Source organism: Ornithodoros turicata, chromosome 10 (assembly GCF_037126465.1).
Source record: "Ornithodoros turicata isolate Travis chromosome 10, ASM3712646v1, whole genome shotgun sequence".
NCBI classification, from domain to species: Eukaryota; Metazoa; Arthropoda; class Arachnida; order Ixodida; family Argasidae; genus Ornithodoros; species Ornithodoros turicata.
This window is the reverse complement of record NC_088210.1, coordinates 9,107,518-9,129,078: the sequence shown is the minus strand read 5'-3', so window position 1 is coordinate 9,129,078 and position 21,561 is coordinate 9,107,518. Positions and strand designations below refer to the sequence as shown.

Here is a 21,561-nt window from a genome sequence, read left to right as displayed (position 1 = left end):
AGCCGCTTAAGGCAACTCCCTTCCTACATCTCTACCGGTTCGCTGGATTTCTACCCATCTACATCTCGACAGGTAAGTCGAGATTAGCTATAGCTCAATCGGATTAAAAATTAATTCGGCAACCTCTTCCTGTAACTCGAATTACATGTTTTATATGCATGTATAGCTCTCGTCCAGGAGGCGCTGAAAATCACTGGCAGTCACCGGCGCCCCTTGCGGGACAAAATGGAACGGCCGGTTAGTAATTTCGCGCGCATTAGCCGCGGCTTATGATGCGTGATTTTTTTTTTTTTTCTCGCGGGCGCTTTGCGGCTTATCCACCGGTGTGGCTTATGTGATGACTATTTTTTCCTGCTATTTTCCTCATTCGCCGGCTTTAACGAAAGGGCCGACAGTGTCCCTGGAAGAGCACTGCCCTGCCGATGCACGAACAGTGCGTAACAGGGACGGGTCCAGATTCGAGTAGATTGATCTTCCTGGTGCATTCCCCCCAAGCAGCTTTAAGGAAAGTGGTGACAGTGATTCACGTCTTCTGGGAGACCACTGACCCATCAATCCATGAAAAACGCCCGACAAGTGCACAATCCGATCTTTGTAGAACTCTATAGACCTGACCTCACACTGACCACACTGTGCTAACCCCGAAGTATGGACCACGGTGTTTATGGCCTTCTCTATATGGTCTCCTTCGTCGCGCAAATTAGTCATCTCTTATTGCCCGCGGCTTATCTGCCAGAAAATTTTCAAAATGCTCCTAAAAACGCGTCCTGCGGCTTATCTGCGGTGCGGCTTATAGGAGAGAAATTTCGGTAGTTCACAACCTCCGATACGGGATCCGGACATTTCGGTGCACGGGCATTTTGGTGCAAAACGTTGCTGAGGAGTGCAGGAGAAAAAAAGAAAAACGGTCCTGGGAATGACTGTCACAATGTCGCAATGTAACAAATAAGAGACTAGGGCTATGGGGCATCGTAAGTAGTGTTGTCAAGAAATTTGGTTTACATAGAGAAGAACGTGCTTTACGTATTTTTTGTACACTATTATAGATTTTGAGATCTCATCTCCATGTGGTCGTGGCTTTTGAACTTTTGGGGCATTTTTTTCTTTAATACTTTGCGCCCAAATTCTGGTCAGTGCTCCACAGGTATTCATTTTTTATTTCTGTTTTCATGAGTAGATGAATTGCTGTTTAATTTTGAAGTGAGTATTCTCTCGAAGGGGGCATCTTCAAGGTACGAATATTATGCAATTTGAATTCCATTTGTTGACTTCGTGCCTACCGGTTACATCTTTGGTGGAAGCACTTGATTAGACGCTATTCCCCTTGTATTCCTACATATTTTTTTTCTCGTTGATGGCCGCATATTTTCAAGGCCTAAACGACCATATATTATTACTGTGGTGCCCCTGCAAAAGCTGTTAGACTCACAAATTATAACGTGGTCGTCTTTCCAACAGTAAAAGCGGTGCTTTTAGGGGTTATGCTCTCATACTTCGTAGGCACGAGGGGTGCACGAGGGGTTTTTTTTTTTTTTTCAATGTCCACACAGCCACAACACGGAACCTAGAGCAAATGTCTTTATTCTACTTTTCAACATAATCGCCATTCCGGTTGAGGCATTTGTCGTAGCGTGGAACCAAATTTTCTATTCCCTGGTCATAGAAGGCCGCCGCCAGTCCACTGAGCCATCTTGTTACGGCGGTCTACAGCTCCTCGTTCGTGCTGAACCGCTGACCTCCCAGACACTGCTTCATTCGACTGAAGAGGTGGAAATCACACGGCACCAGGTCAAGGGATGTACGGTGGGTAGGTGAACACCTCCCAGTTCAACTGCTGGATGAGTTTCAGAGTAGATGTCGCAGATTAAGGGCGGGCGTTATCGTGGATAAGCTCAACTCCTGATGACAGCACGCCCTTCTCTGAATTGTTCACACCATTTCCGCACTTTACTCTCACTCGTGAAATCCCGGCCATACACCTTGCTGCACGACGCCCTTCAGTGTGATGGAAACTAATCACAGTGCGGATCTCGCATTGGGGGCGTGACGACAGCCACGGACATGTTTCCTGCCTCGTTGCTGCACGAAAACTGGGAAGATCACGTGACCGACACGCGCGCGAACTGACCAGAGGCTACCGAGTGTGACTGAGCGAGGTTAATTTTGTGACGTGTCGTTATTTTGGAGGGCTATTCGGACCTTGAAAAAAAAATAATAAAACACCACCCGTCTGTCGAAGAGGCGGCTGTGGTTAGTATTGCTAAAGTAAGATGCAATAGTCATAAATTTAATAAACGACTTTTGCTGGTTTATTTTTAACAGGCTTATTCCATGCATGAAGACTTTTGTTCCATTTAAGCCACCGGAAGGTGTAGAGCTTTTATCCAAACGGGAACACAACAACTGCCATATTCCCTTCTGAACATCGGCACATGGCGACTTGGTAACTTTTTGGAATACAAGAAGAAGAACGTCTAATGAAATGCTTCCACCAAAGATGTAACCGGAACGTCCTGAACAAATGGAATTCAAATGGCATATTACCCGTACCTTGAAGATGCCCTCTACTTGCCTTCATTTACTCTTGAAAAAAAAAAGGATCTGTACAACATCGACTGGTAAGTAAAGAGGAAGATGCCCCGAAAGTTTAAAAGGACCATGATGGGGATGTCGACTACAAACGCGCCTGTCGTAGCGATGTTTCGAGGGCCACCGAGGCTAGCTAGAGTTGCCGGTTTCATCGAGCACGTCGCCGCACGAGTACAGCGATGAAGAGGTGCACCACTCTCAACGCACATCGAGGAAGTTGCTTCATCCAGCTCGTTACTCCATCCTGCACTGCAAGGAATGAACCAATCCTTGCTGCTCTCATATATATGAGATCGCCTATACCAGGCTTACAGAAAACGCGAGAGGCTTCAGCTCTCAGCGGTGCACGACCATGCCTTCAGAGAGCACGTGAGACACATTCTTATGTGTGATGCTTTCCATAATACGTGGCGCTAAAAGACTGTTTTTGACCTGGTAAATGGAGGCCCAATGTGACCTATTTTCATCTACTTTCAGAGGGCAACACTTCCTGACTGCGAAACTCTGGGAGCACCTTGGCTCTCAGCCCTAACGACGAGCCCTCGCGCCGTGCACTATTACAAATGAACTTCACCGCATAGCATGCTCCAAGCCAACTGTCATCTCGAATGATATCGTTATATGCCCTGATTTGTTGAAAACGGGAGGCGTACGCTTTTTCTTTTGTGCCACTTATGCTGTTTATAATTGTCACTAAAAAAGATTTTTTTTAGTGACGTTTACAACAAATCAGGGCAGACGATGATATTATCAGAGATCCTGATTGCCAAGGAGCATGCAGTGCAGTGAAGTTCATTTCTAAGAGTGCAGGGCTACGGGGACAGACGTCATCTACGTAGTGCCCCAGAGACCAGACACGTCTCGTGGTTCCCCAGCGCATCTTCACTCTGTACATTGAGTTTGCGATCGAAGGAATATTTTGATCCCCCCCCCCCTTCATATACCTTATGGATGTTGCTTATACGAAAGAACGCATAGCAGAAACAAGGCGACGTCAGTGACACCTTCTACTCAAATTGTCTGCCCGGGACTTCCCTTCTTGAGTGAACCGCTTTTGCTTCAAAGTAGCTGTATACAGGGTGTCTCAGAAAACGTGTCATTGAATTATAATAAAAAAACTACACCACCTAGAGTTATGCGGTCAATGGCATTTGTTCTTACTCGGTTTTTGCCACCTCCTCGTGTGAATGTCGTGTAACGTAAGTTTAATTATGTAAATTTTTGCGAGCTTAAGTCGGAAATTTGCCTAGTAAAGGTCACTTTTTTACCCCACCAATGTAAAGAGCGTGTCTAATTTAGTCAAATTAATGACAATTAACAGGGATATTCAGAAGCTATCTCATCGGAAAAAATAGCCGAACATCATGCGTTACGGAGGTCGCACAGAATAGCGCACGATGATTTTTTCAGCGCAATCTTTGTCAGTCCGACGAAAGGAGGTTGGAAACCCAGCCCTCCCCGATGTCGCAGAGGGAGATAAAACAGGCATGGCTTATCACGTCCGACTTTCGCTGCGATAATGCTTTCCCTCTCCCAATTTAGGAACTGTTACTTTTTCTACTATCACTCTGTGGGCTGGCTTCGGAACCTCCTTTCGTCGCACTGAGAGCGATTGCGCTCAAAAAGTCATCGCGCGCTATGGTCCGGTGCTCCTAAAAGCATGATATTCGGCTATTTTTTCCGATGGGATAGCTCGTGAATATCACTGTGAATTGTCATGAATTTGAGTGAATTCGGCACGCTCTTCATATTGGTGGGGTAAAAAAGTGACCTTTACTTGGCAAATTTCAGAGTTCAGTTCGCGAATATTTATATAATTAAACTTGGAGATCATGACATTCCCATGAGGAGGTGGCAAAAACCTAATAAGAACAAATGCTGTTGACCGCATGATTCTATGTGGCATAGTTTTTTTTATTAGAATTCAATGACACGTTTTCTGGGACACCCTGTATAGTTGCCTGACAAGTAGAGGAAACAAGAGGTGAAGAACGAACATGTCTTTAAGGAGAGGGACAGCATGGGTGGAACAGACACAACTAGAACACGTACTGATCCTGTTCTCAGCCATCACCTATAAGAGTGAAGGAAATTTGCAGATGGGCTGCTTCTGAACTATGTTTATTAGATATTATCTTCATAGTACAAGACACATACAGCACAGTTGCTTGGAGGGAAAAAAAAAACGAGTTGGTGTTCTGTGGTGGAACGTGTCTGGCTTAGTCTCTGTGCCGCAGCTCTCTGCCACATCATACAGAACACGTGCTGTTGTCATGTGCCTCCGCTGTATTGAGGTAACCACGTATACCGTAAGGGTAGATGTACCGTCCAACAGCTTCTAAAAGTGCAAAAGCAGTTATGCCAGGCTTGATGAACGCTATGGGTGTGTCACTCAGGCAATTCAGCCCCTGAAACAGAGAATTCGTGCACAGGGTTTCCACGGTTGCCAGATTTGGTTACTTCGCGCCAAATAAACCTCTACCCGAGAAACGTCATCATGACGTTGGTAGACACACCGAAACCAAAACAGATCGGAAGGAGAGAGCTGGGTTCCACGAATCGGCATTTGTTCCCTGCCTCCTATTGAAAGAAAAGTAGGACCGAAGGTCGCGTCCTTTTCAGAGACCATCGTAATCCCCTCAAGACCGTGGCTTTCGGGCGCGACCTTGTTCGCCACTAGCTTTGAACGTAGTTCAACTCTACCAAACTCGTGGCGCTGTCGGACGTTATGACGTCATTTGTTCACAAACAGGTAGAGGTCTATTGGCCGCTTTCTGACTGCCGTGCCGTCGAAATTTGTGCGATGGCGACTTGGCTATTTTCTGGCTACTTTTGTGGCACTTCCTCGCGCTACGTATTCGAGACACTGGCGCCCAGACAGAGTCTACATAGACTGCCAGCTCGAGCCACGTGAGCACGAAATCCATCAGCAAGTTCCCAACAGAGGTCGCCTTTGCAGTCAGAGCCGTTAATGAGACCTTTCAATACCTGCAGTAGAGCCCTGCACGAGCCCGGCCCCAGGGGCGGATTTAGGGTAGTGTCCGGATTTCCTGACCCCCCCCCCCTCAATTCCAGACTTGCACATAGGGTTCAATGAACCAATCCCAGCATGCACCTGGCACTTGTTTATAGCGGACCCCCCCCCCCCTCGGAAAAATCCTAGATCCGCCTCTGCCCGTCCCCCGACCCGGTCCGCTGACAGGGCCGGGCTTGTTATTGGCTGTGTGCCCCGAACAGGGCTGAGCCCTGGCCGACAAAATGCGTCGCCACAGCGGGCCGCTCCGACAAACATGTTTCCGAGAGTTAGGCTCGGCCGGGTCACGCGTCACGCAGCTAATTCCACACAATGGAGGACTATTAGTTGATATCATCACGCGCTTGCGTCATTCCTGCGCATATATTTGCGACAAACAAAGGACACTGCGTTCTGCGTATGGTTCGACCCTCCAGAACATTTTCAAAGCCACTTCACATTGATCCTCACTCCTCACGTATTTCACAATCACGTTGGCAAAGCTTGGTGAGAGGTGTAGGGACTGGGAGAAGGAGTTTGCCGACAACATCCTCTACCTCACCAAAAACTTGGCATTCGGTAACGATAACCCCATGCCCGTGTGCGTTCTGGATTTAATTTGGTCTCGTTACGGTGTAAACCGCCAGCACTTGTATGTTTGTGGTCTTGTCTTCTCTTCTTATAAATTTACTTAAATTTTCTTAAATTTATTCGATAAGCGCCAGAAACCCGTACGTCACGGCTGGAAATACTAGGCCGCGATCTACTCGCCGAGTCATCTGGCCGGGCCGGGCTGTATTCGCTTAGACGCCGGGCCATGCCGGGCTGGGCCACAAAAAAAAATATGAAGGTCCGGGCACGGGTCGGGCACGGCCATTTTTCGACACGCCCGGGTCGGGTCGGGCGCGGAAAAGTCGGCCCGTGCAGGGACCTAACCTGCAGTTCCAGGCATATTTTTATGTATGCAGCCAAACACGGCTCGAAATACAGTTTCGCATTACTACAGGCTATCCAGACTTATACAGGGTGTTTCAAAAAACGTGTCATTCGGATTTTATAAAAAAACGAGGCGACGGAAAAATACGGGGTAAACGGCATTTGTGTGGCAACTGAATTTACCATCTTGCAAAAATATTTTAATTTGATTTGAATTAAAATAAATTGGATTTCTTTAATTGAACTCCAAAATTTTCCAAGTCAACCTAAGGTTTTTTTTACAGAATTAGAGAGCCCGTAGCGAACCTAGTCAGAACCACCAAGAAATCCGTTCGATATTGCATAGGGAATTGCCCAAAAAAAGTCCCGAAGTTGAGGCTTCAGAGTTTCGGGTATTCAACAGCGCACCAAATCAGTCGCAAAGATGCGCGGAGGGCAGGATCCCCCCCTGCCATGCCTGCATGCCCCCTGCCCCCATGAAGCTAGAACAGTTTATCGCCGGACCGGCGTGCAGCACAAGACGCGCCGATAACAAGGCGGGTGACATTCCACCATACGTTGATAAGCGGCAAACAAAAATGATTCCGCCTCTTTTTTCCCGCCCAGTTTTTTTTTGTTTTTTTTTTTTTGACATTCTATCCTTCATGGGGGCTGGAGCAAGTCCTCCTCTCCAGGAATCTTTGCGTCTGATTTCGTGCGCCATTGAATACCCGAAACTTTGAAGCCTCAATTTCGGGACTTTTTTTGGGCAGTTCCATTTGCAATATCGAGCGGATTTCCTGGTGGATCTGACTAAGTTCGCTACGGGTTCTCTAATTCTCTAAAAAAAAAGGTTAGGTTGACTTGGGAAATTTTAGAGTTCAATTAAAGAAATTCAATTTATTTTAATTAAAATCAAATTAGAATAGTTTTGCAAGATGGCAAATTCAGTTGCCACAAAAAATGCCGCTTACCCCGTATTTTTCCGTCGCCCCGTTTTTTTATAAAGTCCGAATGACACGTTTTTTGAAACACCCTGTATATCCCCCTTATTACTGGGCACCAGCAGCATGTAGCTGGCAGTCTGGCTGGACTGTATGGGCGCCTGTCTTCGATGGTGTGGTGAACGACCTAAAACACACTCCTCTGTACGTCCGTGTCGCTTTTGCCTTTATGCATCATGCTACTAACCCAACACGATCTCCACATACGTACAACAATTAATTCATTACAAAAAATCACTAAGGTTCGACGCTGGTACTGAAAGCGCCCGACGTAAACTTTTCGTGTTTTTGTTTGTTTGTTTTTTGTTTTTTGAAACCTGCGTTTTTCACGGGAGATATATTCGCGCCTTCTGCGGCCGGATTCTCTCAGAGAACGGGAGTAGCGTGAGTGATAACAAAGTCCTTATGAATAAAAAAGAAGAAATGAGGACAACTTTCGGGGAGGCCTTAGGAGGTTGCTAGTGCTTACTCACATAGGCGGAGAGATTAGCTGTCGGGAGATCTTCCGCAAAAAAGCGCTGGCATCCGTGTGGGTCCCTGCTGTCAATTAGCTGGACTTGGGCTGCGCGGAGACAACTGAAAGGAACGAAGGAACACGATTAACTGTTATACCTGTCGAAAGTGAACCTCATAATACGCTTATGGTCATCCGCTGCACATACAGGGGCACAGTAGGGCTTCTGACTTGGTGTCACCAAGTTAGTGTGACTGCAGCTCAGGAGATCATATACGAACATTTCATAGTACGATAACGGGGCGACGAAATTTCATTTTTAGAACGTATGACCCGTCCGGTGAAAGGTAGACGAGTTACCTGTCGGCTTCTCTAGGCCGGCATGTGGTTGGCCAACGCGACTCCCAAGTTTAGTTCTCAGTGAACCATGGAATAGTGGAACCATGGAGCTATGGAATAGTGACCGAGTCCAGTGAATGCCAGAACAGAATTGATTTAGGGTCGATTCACACGATGCAACTTTAGTTGCGTGCAACCAGGTTGCGCCACCAAGTTGTACCGTGTGAACGCAAAGCTCTGGTTGCCCAACTCGAGTTGCAGGAGTTGCACAGCCGATCGCTTCACGAGCGATTTCTCCTGCAACTCTAGCTGCAACCTGTCAATCACACGGCTTCGCCTTGCAAGCGCGACCAATCAGGAAGACTTCCATGTGTCAGTTATTCCAGCGGCAGTACGCGAGACGATGAAATTATCACTGACCAGTGGAAATTATGCAAAATTATCAAACTCGCAACGGATTGAAGTCGTAACGAGCAGAAGGTGCGGTGCGATTGGACGAAAATTATGACAATGATGCTTTTTCGCGCCATCTGGGGAGCTCGGTGACAACTACGGCATTCCGAGTTGCTCGCCGTATGAAAGGGACTTGTTTGGTGCAACTTCGGTTGCGCGCAACTGTAGCGGGAACAGAGTTGCAGCAAAAAGTTGCATCGTATGAATCGACCCTTATTCAGGAGCGTTCTATAGCGATTGCCGCCAACGAACCATGCTCGGCGCGCGTCAAAACAAATTCGCGTGGGTAGCACAAAGGACCAAAACCAGTCCGGAGTGGGGGGCCGACAAGGTCGCGCCATTCGCGCGGTCTCCCCACATTGGTCCCCACTTCTGTCGTCCCCATAGTGCGCCATCTAGTGAAGACGGAGATAATCCTCTCCGGCGCCTCAAGGTCATACGCATGCGCATCGGCCAAGGTGAAAAAGGTCCATTCAGTAGCTCTGGCAGCAGCACCAGCTCCCGTGGCATAATGGTTAGAGTGATCGCTTTCACCGCCGAGACTGGGAGGTGACACGGTTTCGAATCCTGTCACCGGCTGTGCTGTCTGAGGTTTTCCCTGGGTTTTCCGAAGACTTTCCAGACGAATGTCGGCACAGTTCCACTTGAAGTCGGCCCAGGACGCATACTAACCCCCCTGTCCCCCACTCCTTCCTGCTGTCCTCTCTTCATCTGTCCCCGTCTATACGCCGCTCAGAGCCACAGTTGCTTCGCGGCGCTAACACGGAATTAAAAAAAAAAAGCTCTGGCAGCGCCTCCAATACGCCCAACGAGCACGTTCTCAACGCATTGCCAAAGCAACTGGAAGCGTCCCTCGAAGCACAAGGATCCCTCAGAGAATACGGCTGTATAACTATGTCTTTCCTAGTCAAACTCTTGGTCACCAAATGTAGAGGAAACGGTGTTCCGGTAGCGCGCGCCCTCGTTACGATACCTGAAAGGCGCAATGTACATATACGCCTTTTCTGTAAAACGCACCAGTCTTTCAGCTAATCAGGCCACACAGCGATGTGTCCTTCCGAGTACTCTGCTGGCTGGCTAGCCACATAAGCGCGTTACGCGTTAAGTTCGTTTTAGAAACTTAATAGCATTGCTGAGCCTGTGCACACGGCTACATAATGCCATCGAAATAAGAACCATCGCACTTGGTCAGCAAGCAGCAACTTCCGATAAGGTGACTGGACAGAGTTGCTTACAAATCCCTGTTTTCGTGAATGTGGCAGCTCGAACCGAGACTTCAAACGAATATTTTTCTTTAAACGAACGAATCTTTCAGATCGCTAAATTCCACGCTTCCCATGATTCCAGCAACATGAAACTGGATCCCCGTGCAGTCCGTGCGTCCGCTTGGCAAACATAGCTATGTTTGCCAATTCTTGCCTTTGGTCCCGTTCCGTCCACGTGTCCGTGAACCTCCCATTTTTCTGTAACCGGTCTGGAGCCAAGATCACTCCGTTCACATAATCCCCTCCACACTCTAACAAAGCGGCCATTCACTCCGGCCGTAGAGGCCCGTACGGACCCTTTCTTCCCTCCGGGCTGTTGACCCACAATTCGCATGAACCTTTAACACGTCACACCTAACCCTTTAAACACCCTGCCAATGATGAGGACGGTGCCCAGAAGAAGAACAGTCGCTGTTCGAAATATCGGCGGCTCCTGTCCTGAGGCAACTCCCTTCCTGTTGGGGACACGGTTGTCTAAAATCTCCAGCCCCTTGGCCGAGCAGTCCCCTATCGGCGATGTCGCGCACGGAGGAACTATACCATTACAGTCTCCGAGGTAAGGCCACGCAACGCCGCCTGTCGGGAGAGACTACCATCGCGTTCCCAGCGTCGTCTGCTAGGGAGAGCAGTTCAGCGCTGCCTCCCCTCGGGGAGGGTATTGGTACCGGTCCTTCGTGCGCGATATCGCCGATAGGGGATCGCTCCGCCGCGGGCCGGAGATTTTAGACAACCGTGTCCCCAACGGTAATTACGTTACACATATGTTTCTACTATGTAGAAAGGAAGAAATCGTAGATCCACCTACTGCATAAGAGTTGTCTCCTTGTCCATGCATTCCCCTCGGACGATGCGATCGAGTGCTCCACGGCTGAGGACGAAAACGGAGTCGTCCCCTAGGCGCAGGCCTTTAGATGTCACGTTCATGTGGCCCATGTAGTAGGCATTCCGAGAGTCTATATCTTGTACGAGGTACCTAAAATATGTCGACCCAATGTTACTTTTTCCATGCATGCTGAGGTTGTACCAATATTAACGGCAATCCTGTTCCCTTTCCTACAGTCATGAAATGCTTTGATGCGTCGAGGCAGGAATCTTTGCAGTACTTTCATCACGACCGGAGGAGAAGTGAGGAGACTGCTACTCTGGATGAGGGGAGGGGGGAAGGCATTTTGATTTTGGCCTTCCTGGGGTTATTTTGGGGGTTGGGTTTGTCGATCTACGGGTATATTAGGGGTGTGGGGGGACGGCGCTGAAAAAATACCTGCATCGCGAGTTGCAAACTGCAATGATCCACAGAAAATGCGCATGGCATGTAGAGAAATGGCCACCACACACACACAGATTTCGCGCGCAAGGTAGGTATAATACTCGCGACACGGTTCTGAAATGAGCCCCTCGTGGTTTATTCCACCTCAAATCTCGATGTGTTGCAAGATCATCTATTTCGAGTAAGAACTACCTGCACCATATGGCCCACCTTTAAATTGGGAAGTCAATGAAATATAGGCTGCAGCACTACTGACAGGCGATTTTAGTCAACCATGTCGCGAGCAGTATACATCTCGACCCATATGTGACCCCTGACAAACAAAATGTCAGCCATATGGCGGACGGGGCAGCACGGCTCGGCAGCTCCTAACACCCATATATTTATGAACGGTTTTCTGGGAATGCTACTAATTGGTATTTAAATATGGTGACGGTGAGGATAACGACTAAATGGCGCTGCGGGAGCTTAGAGACTGATTCCTGAAGAAGCGAGGCGTGCTTTTTGCACGTCGTTGGCGATCACGCAGGTGCACTAGCGCGCGCGAAAGCAGAAGATTTCTGCATCCTATCACGGGGGTTCCCGCAGGGAGACGTGGCCGTTCATTATTGTTGCCAACACAGATCGCGGCATGCTCTTCAGTCTTTATCAATTGAATTCGGTTATTTAATAACCGTGACGTGCTCTGTCGGGTAAATTTTTTAGTATTCCATTTTCAACAAAGGGCTATCGAATGGTACACTTTATGAGAGGGGAGGGAGGTACGACACCATCACTTCAATGTATTTTAGGTAATCAGTCGTCAAGTGGTTACATCGGCTAACTCACAGTATGTCCGCACAACCCGCCTGCAAAAATGGCATCAGTGGTGCTTACAGCTTTAAAAATATTCTAAAAAATACAAATACCCTCGTATTTAAATTTAATCTAAGTACGAATACGAACAAAACAATTGCGTATGAGAAGCTTCCGAGCACTATAGTGCCGCCGTCCACGAGGCTGGCAAGGACAGATGGTTCCTCGTCATCCGATTCTTTCCTAATTGGAAACTAATTTTTCATCCCGACCGCCTCCAACACAGCAGTGTCATTGCAAACTTACCTGAGGTTCTCGAGAATAAAGTAGGAAGTTGCAGTGGCATAGATAATCCAACGATCCTTGTCCTCCAAACGCTGGTGGGCGTACCGGAAGATCTCACCCAGCAACTTCAGCTTCGTCGGGGTCTTAAATCCGACGGCTCGTTTATTCGAAGCACCTTCGCTCTTAAGAAAGAGCAGTCGATCGCAACGACGACCCCACGTGTTCTCGGTCGTTGCTCCACGAACGTCTTGAAATGTGTAGACGACGCAGGCAATGTTAGGTCCTTCTGGTATTGTCGCCGCCCCTGAATCACGCAGAAACAATGAAACCATGTTATCGACTGCACGGTCAGGATCCTTTTTTACAACCTGACGACTTCTAAGGAGCCAATACTCTTCTCTCAATTCACGGGCAGTCTCCTGGACGCCGGCGTGGAAAAACCGAATGTGCGCGCGCATTATCAAAAGGGCAGCAAGTGAATGATCCGGAAGGATGATGATGATGAAACACTTGATGTTCTGAGGCTGGAACACATAGAAAGGACAAATATATACAAAGCTGGGGAGTGTGTAAGCTTAGCACAGATGGTAGAGCCCTGGACCGGTAATCCAGAAGATGTGAGTTCGAGTCCTACAGCTGGCCAACCTTTCAGTGATTCCATCTCCCATCAGGACGATGATACTGCTGCAGACGGCGTTTCAGACGCAAAAATCCGCCTTCGTCATGAAAAATTACGGGGCAATTACGACTGGTGTAACGCTAAATTCAGCGCCAGCTCTGCGTCTGATGAAATGAGGCCGGATGACAGTGTGTAGACAAATTTATGCGAGCGCGATGAGTACTGATTTGTGGCCCGAGTACATCCTTAGTTCGATGATAGAGACTTGTTGTTATCTCCATCGCATCGTCCCCAAAAACTAGGTCATCAACGTAGAAAGGGTCTGAAAGCATAGCGGCGATCGACGGGCATGATATTGCCGCATATATTGTAAGTGATGCCGGAGCGGTGCAGCAAGGAGAAACGGGCTGGACCTCGCTCCAAACGGAACTCGCCATGTGTCGATTGGCGGCAACGGTTGGTCGGCTGCTGTAGTCGTCGCGTACCAGAAAAGAAAGTCGTCGTTCAGAAAAATTTGTAAGAACGCCTTTTCGACGTGCAGTACGTTCGGGTTTAGATTAGGTCCACCTTGAGGTGTCTCTTTAAAGGGACTATGAAATTTCCCGAACCCCCATACTTTTTTTCGATGGAAACTGCTCTTCCCGCAGAGAAACTAATATGCCACAAATTTTTCCGGACGAAATCCCTCCACTCTGCGAGGAGCGCGCGCTGGAAATGTCTCTTCCGCGTTCCTCCTCTCCCGCGCATATTTCCCTGCCGATGGTGTAACTGTACGGACCGCACTTCGGTTCCCCGTTACGTCACCGGTGTTGCACAATGGCAAGTAACGCCGCGAGCTCGCGCTGTGGCTGCCGCCACTGTCGAAATCTGCCGATTGCGCGAAAGCTGCTGTCATGGAGATTTCCACTCCCGATGAACGCATACGCCGGATCCTACGGCGCATGCTCCTGGCGGGATTCCTCGGCTCGGCAACACGTCACGATGACGTGTTGCTGAGCCGGCCGTGGTCGCGTCAAGTTACCCGTTGTGTCTCCGCTCGGCAGCTCCCCACGGCGCGGCGCCAGCTGTCCTCCCTTCGCCGCTCCGTTTAAATTCGCTCCCGAGAAGTCCGCTCGCGCGACGAAAGTAAAATTTCGGTTCTAGACTCAGAAAAATGTCTTCTTTCGAACGAAACGAAGAAAAAAATCGTTTCATAGTCCCTTTAAGGGAGGCGAAACCAGATACCTTTAATGACGTGTTCGTACCTTTGTAGTCTCACGCTTCCTTCGAATGACGACATGATGCGGCATGTAATACAGGGGCTCAGACACCAGTTCTGGGTCGTTCACGCGTTCTGCACGACCACAGCGTAAATACTCCAGTACCGTATGGTCGTACTCCCACGTTAAAGATGGACATGGGAGCAACCTCTTCGCGATGCTCGTGAGACGCTGAGCAGCCAGGGCTTTATTGTCAATTGTTCCTGCGCGATAATGCCAGGATGTTCCAGTTCCCTGAACGCCTGTAATTGTTTGTCCGCATCTCTCTCTTAGGCGCCAGACTCCACTCCAACCGGCATGACTTCGACGTCACCACATCGATTGGAGCCACACCTACTGGTGCCTCGCAAGGTGCAGCTGAAAACGGTTTCCCTCGCAACGAACGTGTCCAATAGGCGCACATTTGTTCCAGTGACGATTTTCCGATAGAAATCCGCGGAGAAATGGAAATAGAGGTGAAAGGCTCATCAGCAACGCGAGGGCCCATCCTCTTCAGCTGCACTGACAGGTGTTTACTTGACGTAGAGAGGCTATTTCAGCGTATCTGGTCGTATTCAATGGCCTCCACTACACTCTAAATCTTTTCACACCTTTAAAGGTGTAATAACGTGCATGGCGCACGCCGCCTTTTTAGGTGTAATTTTCGTAACACCATAGTGGAGCACGGTTTCGCACAAATTTTTTTTACTCGAGTGTTTTCTGTCCTCCAAAAATTCAGTCTTGCAACATCCCAACATTGTTCAACAGTATTGTAGACACTTGCGCGTGCTCGATTATCGATAGCGATGCATATATGCATTAGCTCGTACCTACGATAACCAAGACATAATGAAAGCAAGATTTGCACTGGCACTTGATCTTTAGTAATGCTTTCCAAATTTTGCAAAATATCATCCTGGAGATGCAATGTTACGCAACCAGGTTGAATGTTCATAGTGCACACCCTTAAAGGTGTGAAAAAGTTTAGAGTGTATGATACGGCGAGAAGAGAACGGGCTATACAATGCCACCTTCACATAGCTGTATGGAGTTAGACTAGGAACAAAATTCCCGTTGCACGTTTTCAGCGCGTATCGGTTGGCATCCTATCTAGTCTGAAATGTCTTTGCGAATAAAACTTCGCCGACCGCCCCCGTCAAACAGCACCCGTATCAACCGCCGCTGACCAATTGCGTCTTCGAGCCATACTTTCGCTGTCAGCAAGGGGACATTTGGGCTGCTGCGCGTCTGAAAGAAACGCGAAGCTGTAAGTGAAGCCGTCGTGGTTATATCCGGGGTAGCTCCTTCACGTGCCGTATAGGTGGTTTTCCCGGACACAGGCGCGTAAGAAGGCTCCTATCGCACTTCTGACAGCGAAGCTGGCAACATATACTAGACGTGCAACATACTAGACTACTAGGCAACATGTGCACATGCAACATAATACACTGCAACATACTAGAGGTGCGATCGTTTGCTATACAGGAATCAAACCCTTCGCAACGAAAGATGGCTTTCTTGTCCTCAGAGCTCAAGGTAACCGTACAGTCTTCCACTGTATGATCTGAAGACATGCACAGACCGTCTTCGTATCAGCTGCTGCTAACGAAGCTGCAGAAAGGTGGATCTTCAGACGGTTGCAGTGGTTGTCACCTTCGGCAATGGCATCTTGCGGTACAGGAAACTGCGGTCTTCGAATCCGTTCCCGACCTTCAATTTCTCGTTCCAGAGAGCCCAAAAGCCGTGATAAATCGTCAGCAGGAAAGTAACCCGCAGTGTTAGCAGTGTCGGCTGCAATGTTACTTAAGCTATTTCTTCTTCTTCGGTAATACTCAAGGTCAAGTGCCCTGGGGATCTTCCTAGTGACTGTCCTATGCACAGCGACAGAGAATCGGGTTCTGCGGTGTACACAGACTCTTGAGGTTTCTCAACCGCAGAGTAACAGCTTCATGCAGGGTCCACAACCTAGCGACATCATCCGTGAACTTCACCGCTCCAGGATGAAACAGAACGTTAAAATGCTCGTTGAGAAGCAGTTCATTCTTGACAAATCTTGACTTGAGAATTTCGAATGCTGTGTCGTATAATTCTCGTCCATACCGTTTAACTCTTCCAGTGCTCTTGCTGCTGATCCAGACATGAGCGACATCAAATACTTCAACTTGGTTGCTTTAGAAAGACGTGGGTTCTCGTGAATGCTCGCTCGAAATTGGTCCCAGAAGCCTTGCCAGCGCGAGAGCTCACCGGAGAAGGAGTCGATTCTGAGCAGTGGCGTATCTAGGGTGTGGCAGGTGTGGACAGGTGCCATGGGCGCCAGGTGAACAGAGGCGCCATTATGTGGTCGGATGTGAACGTGCCAGGTCGTGCACTCAACCTGGCACATTCGTAAATGATTTAAAGCACCCGCTATTAGAGAGGTTGTAGTGTGAAACCTAGTGCGGACCACACGAAAACGCATCCCCAAGGACATCGTGTTAACCATGTTGCCATGGGCGCAGGTAGCTCTAGATACGCCACTGATTCTGAGTTTCTGTTAACTTGATTCCATCGGGGTGACTGCCACCAGTGAGTGCTCCAGCTTCACGTGGCAACCGAACATCTGAAGGCTGGGGAGACGGAGAGAGAGAGAGAGAGATTGGCACAAAGGCCGCAAAGACCAAAAAGCGCAAGAACTATGATGAGTGTGTGGGAGATGATGATGAAAGAGAAAGGAGGAGGACGACAACAAGTGAGTGTCGCAGTTAAAAGCTATCTATAAGTATGAGCGATGAGAGATTTACAGGATGAGTTAGGTGACAAAGGCTAAAAGCGGAGCAATGCTGAACATCTACATCTGACTAAGTAACGACACATGGTCAAAAACTGGATAACATTATCAAAGGGCACAAGAGGAGTATTACCCAGTAGAAAGGCTGGGGACATGGTCACTGTAGAATGCGGTGAAATACTGTTGGCGTTGGAGTTCGAAGTGAGGCCAGGATGTCAGTACGTGCAAGACAGTCAAGCTGTCACCGCAGTGCACGCAAACCGGCGGATCCTGACCTCTGAGTAGGTGGTGGTGATGCGTGAGCCATGTGTGCCCAATCCTCAATCTACGCTCTAAGAAAAAAAGATATAATTTCCTACCCAAAGTTGGAGCAGGACAGTACTTCTACCATTTTGTGCCAATCCACACGCGACTTCTCCCCCGCGGGTATAAGCGTCCCTTTCCCTTTGCTCCTCTCTCTCACGTTTGCTCTAAGAGAAAATGGTAGAATCTCCTACCCAAGCTGGCAGAACGACATATTCTACTCTGTAGTTTGTTTCTACTCTCCATTTATACCCAAAAGGTAAAACTGGTTAGAGTAGAAATGTGGTTGCAATGCAGCTCTACCGAAATGGGTAGAAAATCATACCTTTTTTTTTTTTTTTCTTAGAGTGTAGCTAAAGAACGTCGGAGGATCTGCTGATGTGTTCCGGATGTGTGGCGACGGAGAGTCGAGCACAGAGCGGACCTGAACGGTGATGGCGGTTAGAGTCTCCGAGCATCGGTCGCACACATGTTCAAGGAATTCGTCATCAATATGTGTGTCTCGATCAATGTGAGCGAAACTTGACACCTTAGCTTTCAAGAATAGACCTCTTCCCGCGAAACGTCAACATGATGTTGGTAGACAGACTGAAACCGAAAGAAATCGAAACGGGAGGGCTGAGTTGCACAAATGGGCACTTGGTCGCTGCCTCCTATTGAAAAGTCAAGTAAGACCGAAGGTCGCGTCTCTTTCAGGAACCATCTTAATCCCCTCAAGAGCGTGGCTTTCGGGCGTGACCTTGTTCGCCTTCGAGGGTGCCAACCAGAATATCTCTACCAAATTGGTGGAGCTGTGGAACACTATGATGTGATTTGTTTACAAGCAGGGAGAGGTCTATTGCAGCTTCGCTTTTAGCTGGTCAACAGCCGGAGGCGACTATGTCAAATGGGCATTCCATTCATTAGTAATACGAGTGATCGTCGAGCGACTCGTCGTCCTATTTTCTTCAGGCGATCAAAATTCTCCATACCGACGTAGTTCAGCAAGCCTTGACTCGAACAGCAAACCGTGTTCCCGGGTGTCGGCACCATTGTAAAGGAATCAATGGCCGCCGTACACGATGCAGTACGTTTAATGGAACGATAGAACGAGAATAAGAAAAATGCGGTGGATGTTCGGAGCGAGATCACATGATGTTAACCGCTGAGACATGTGTCTTCCTTAACAAGTGTATTGAAATTTTCCGATTTTTTTGTGCATTACCTTTCGGATGCTCGAAGGGAACATGTGGTTTTTAGTACAGGACAAACCGCGCAATTTGAAACGTTCTTCATAAATTGTATGCAAGCAGTCATAATAAATGCGCTTCATTGATGTATTTCTTGGGCATTTGGTACTTGAAATATGCTCCCTATCAGTAAGCCGGTCCATTCTCTCACTAGTCATACTACCAGATGAACTAGTATTCGTCATTTAAAAACTCATAACTCATGCGATCGAAGGTCCCCTATGGCAACACATCGAATATTTCAAGGAGAGCACTGGTGGTTTCTATCCAGGCCACCAAAGGACACGTCGGCAAACGGACAGCGCAATGGCTGCCTGCTGCTAATTGTTCTTGTTATCCTCGCTGTTCTCGCTAGCGCGTAGGCGAGGCATATATTGGGTGAAGCATCAATGCTATCGTACAGTGCTCTATAAAGAATCCCAAGCACGGGGGCCGGGAGGTTCGTGTGTGGATCATTACTGCAGCTACATCATAACATCTCAACCTGCCATTACCGACCACTATCACCGTTGCCTTTATTATTGCCGTATCATTAGAGGGGTCTGGATAAATCACTGCTACAGCAGTCAAAGCTGAGCTGGAGTCCGCGTCTATACGAAATGACTATCATTCTGCGTAACATTCTCACATTATCTACACACACAAGAGTTATCCGTTGGATCCCGCCCTCGCGAAGATCTCCGTGAACACCTCACTCACTAATTCTTTCCTACGTGCTTTCAGGCGAGTAACGAAATTTGCTTACCTTTTTGTATGGTCCGTATTATGGTCTGATTCCTGAGTGCCTTCGCAAGTTCATGAAGGTCCGTCATCTGTTCGAGCTGTGCGTAGATTGCAGACTTGACAGCAGCGAGAGACGGCCTCAGCCGGAAAGCAGAGAGCACGAAGAAGCCCATGCTCATGCCCAGTATGCAGCCTCCCAAGAGAGGGAGCACGAGTTCTCGGAACGCCAGTCTCGTTGCAGGTGAGCACCTGGTCATCTGAAGAGGCGCACGGAGGGTAACTTTGATCGAAAGGTATCAGGGATTGCTTCACGGTGATGTGCGTGTGTGTGTGTTTGTGTGTGTGTGTGAAGAATAGACGTCGTCGCACGTCACATCAAGCTTGCCTGAATACTAGCTCCCCTGCATAGGGTGAAGACGACGTTGTCGTTTGCTACGAATTTCCGCCATCTTTACACCCACGCACAGCTTGAGATGCGCTCACAAAAGTGTAGTGATGCACTAAGATACAGGATACATTTTGGAGTTGGGAGAGAGCAGGGAGGTTTGAAAAGAGTGGGTGAAAGCGGTACACAGCATTCGTAGATAAGCGTAGGCGTAAACATGGCGGCTTTGCGGCGTCAGCTTCTAGGGTGACTCCAGGACAAATACAGCGTTAGAAGCTAAACCACATACGGCGACAATTAAGTCGGGTGATTTTCGCATCGCGCAACGCATTTGTTGTCGTGGGACGGGTCAGCGACGCCGTACTCTTTGTTTCCCTAGCGACGTCGCGAGCCAGCGATTCTGCCAGGTTTGTGTCGCGGTCGTCCGGCGCGACACCACAAAGCAAACCACAAAGCACCAATTAGGACATAACGGCAGTGTCGCCACTAACACTGTTCTTCCCGAAACGTCGAGTGAGGACAATCTGTCTGCGTAAACGAAAGACACTCAACCCCCTAAGAAAAAAAAGGAATTTCCTACACAAGCTGGTAGAACGACAGCACTTCTACCATTTCGGGTCAATCCACGCGCAGCCTTCTCCTCCGGGGGTACAAACGGTCCGTTTCCCTTTGCACCTGACTCACGTTTGCTTTAAGAAAAACAAAAAAGGTAGAACTTCCTATACCCAAGCTGGTAGAATGACAGCACTTCTACCATTTCGGGCCAATCCACGCGCAGCCTTCTCCTCCGGGGGTACAAACGGTCCGTTTCCCTTTGCACCTGACTCACGTTTGCTTTAAGAAAAACAAAAAAAGGTAGAACTTCCTATACCCAAGCTGGTAGAACGACAGCACTTCTACCATTTCGGGTCAATCCACGCGCAGCCTTCTCCTCCGGGGGTACAAACGGTCCGTTTCCCTTTGCACCTGACTCACGTTTGCTTTAAGAAAAACAAAAAAGGTAGAACTTCCTATACCCAAGCTGGTAGAACGACAGCACTTCTACCATTTCGGGTCAATCCACGCGCAGCCTTCTCCTCCGGGGGTACAAACGGTCCGTTTCCCTTTGCACCTGACTCACGTTTGCTTTAAGAAAAACAAAAAAGGTAGAACTTCCTATACCCAAGCTGGTAGAATGACAGCACTTCTACCATTTCGGGCCAATCCACGCGCAGCCTTCTCCTCCGGGGGTACAAACGGTCCGTTTCCTTTGCTCCTGACTCACGTTTGCTTTAAGAAAACCAAAAAGGGTAGAACTTCCTATACCCAAGCTGGTAGAACGACAGCACTTCTACCATTTCGGGCCAATCCACGCGCAGCCTTCTCCTCCGGGGGTACAAACGGTCCGTTTCCCTTGCTCCTGACTCACGTTTGCTTTAAGCAAAACAAAAAGCTAGAACTTCCTATACCCAGGCTGGTAGGACGACAGCGCTTCTACCATTTCGGGCCAATCCACGCGCAGCCTTCTCTTCCGGGGGTACAAACGGTCCGTTTCCCTTGCTCCTGACTCACGTTTGCTTTAAGAAAAAGAGGTAGAACTTCCTATACCCAAGCTGGTAGAACGACAGCACTTCTACAATTTCGGGCCAATCCATGCGCAGCCTTCTCCTCCGGGGGTACAAACGGTCCGTTTCCCTTGCTCCTGACTCACGTTTGCTTTAAGAAAAAGAGGTAGAACTTCCTATACCCAAGCTGGTAGAACGACAGCACTTCTACAATTTCGAGCCAATCCACGCGCAGCCTTCTCCTCCGGGGGTACAAACGGTCCGTTTCCCTTGCTCCTGACTCACGTTTGCTTTAAGAAAAAGAGGTAGAACTTCCTATACCCAAGCTGGTAGAACGACAGCACTTCTACAATTTCGAGCCAATCCACGCGCAG

The 21,561-nt window shown here is 48.5% G+C and overlaps 1 protein-coding gene across 1 annotated transcript; it reads right to left on the bottom strand.

The window, feature by feature from the left end:
- Positions 1-4,691: 4,691 nt before the first annotated feature.
- On the bottom strand, positions 4,692-19,511 carry LOC135370162 (glycoprotein-N-acetylgalactosamine 3-beta-galactosyltransferase 1-like). The gene is made up of 5 exons (XM_064603862.1): positions 19,281-19,511; positions 12,401-12,683; positions 10,838-11,005; positions 7,995-8,097; positions 4,692-4,997 (listed from the first exon to the last, which is right to left on the bottom strand). The coding sequence occupies exons 1-5, from the start codon at positions 19,435-19,437 to the stop codon at positions 4,839-4,841; spliced, it is 870 nt and encodes a 289-aa protein (XP_064459932.1). The 5' UTR covers positions 19,438-19,511; the 3' UTR covers positions 4,692-4,838.
- Between the last annotated feature and the right edge of the window lie 2,050 nt (positions 19,512-21,561).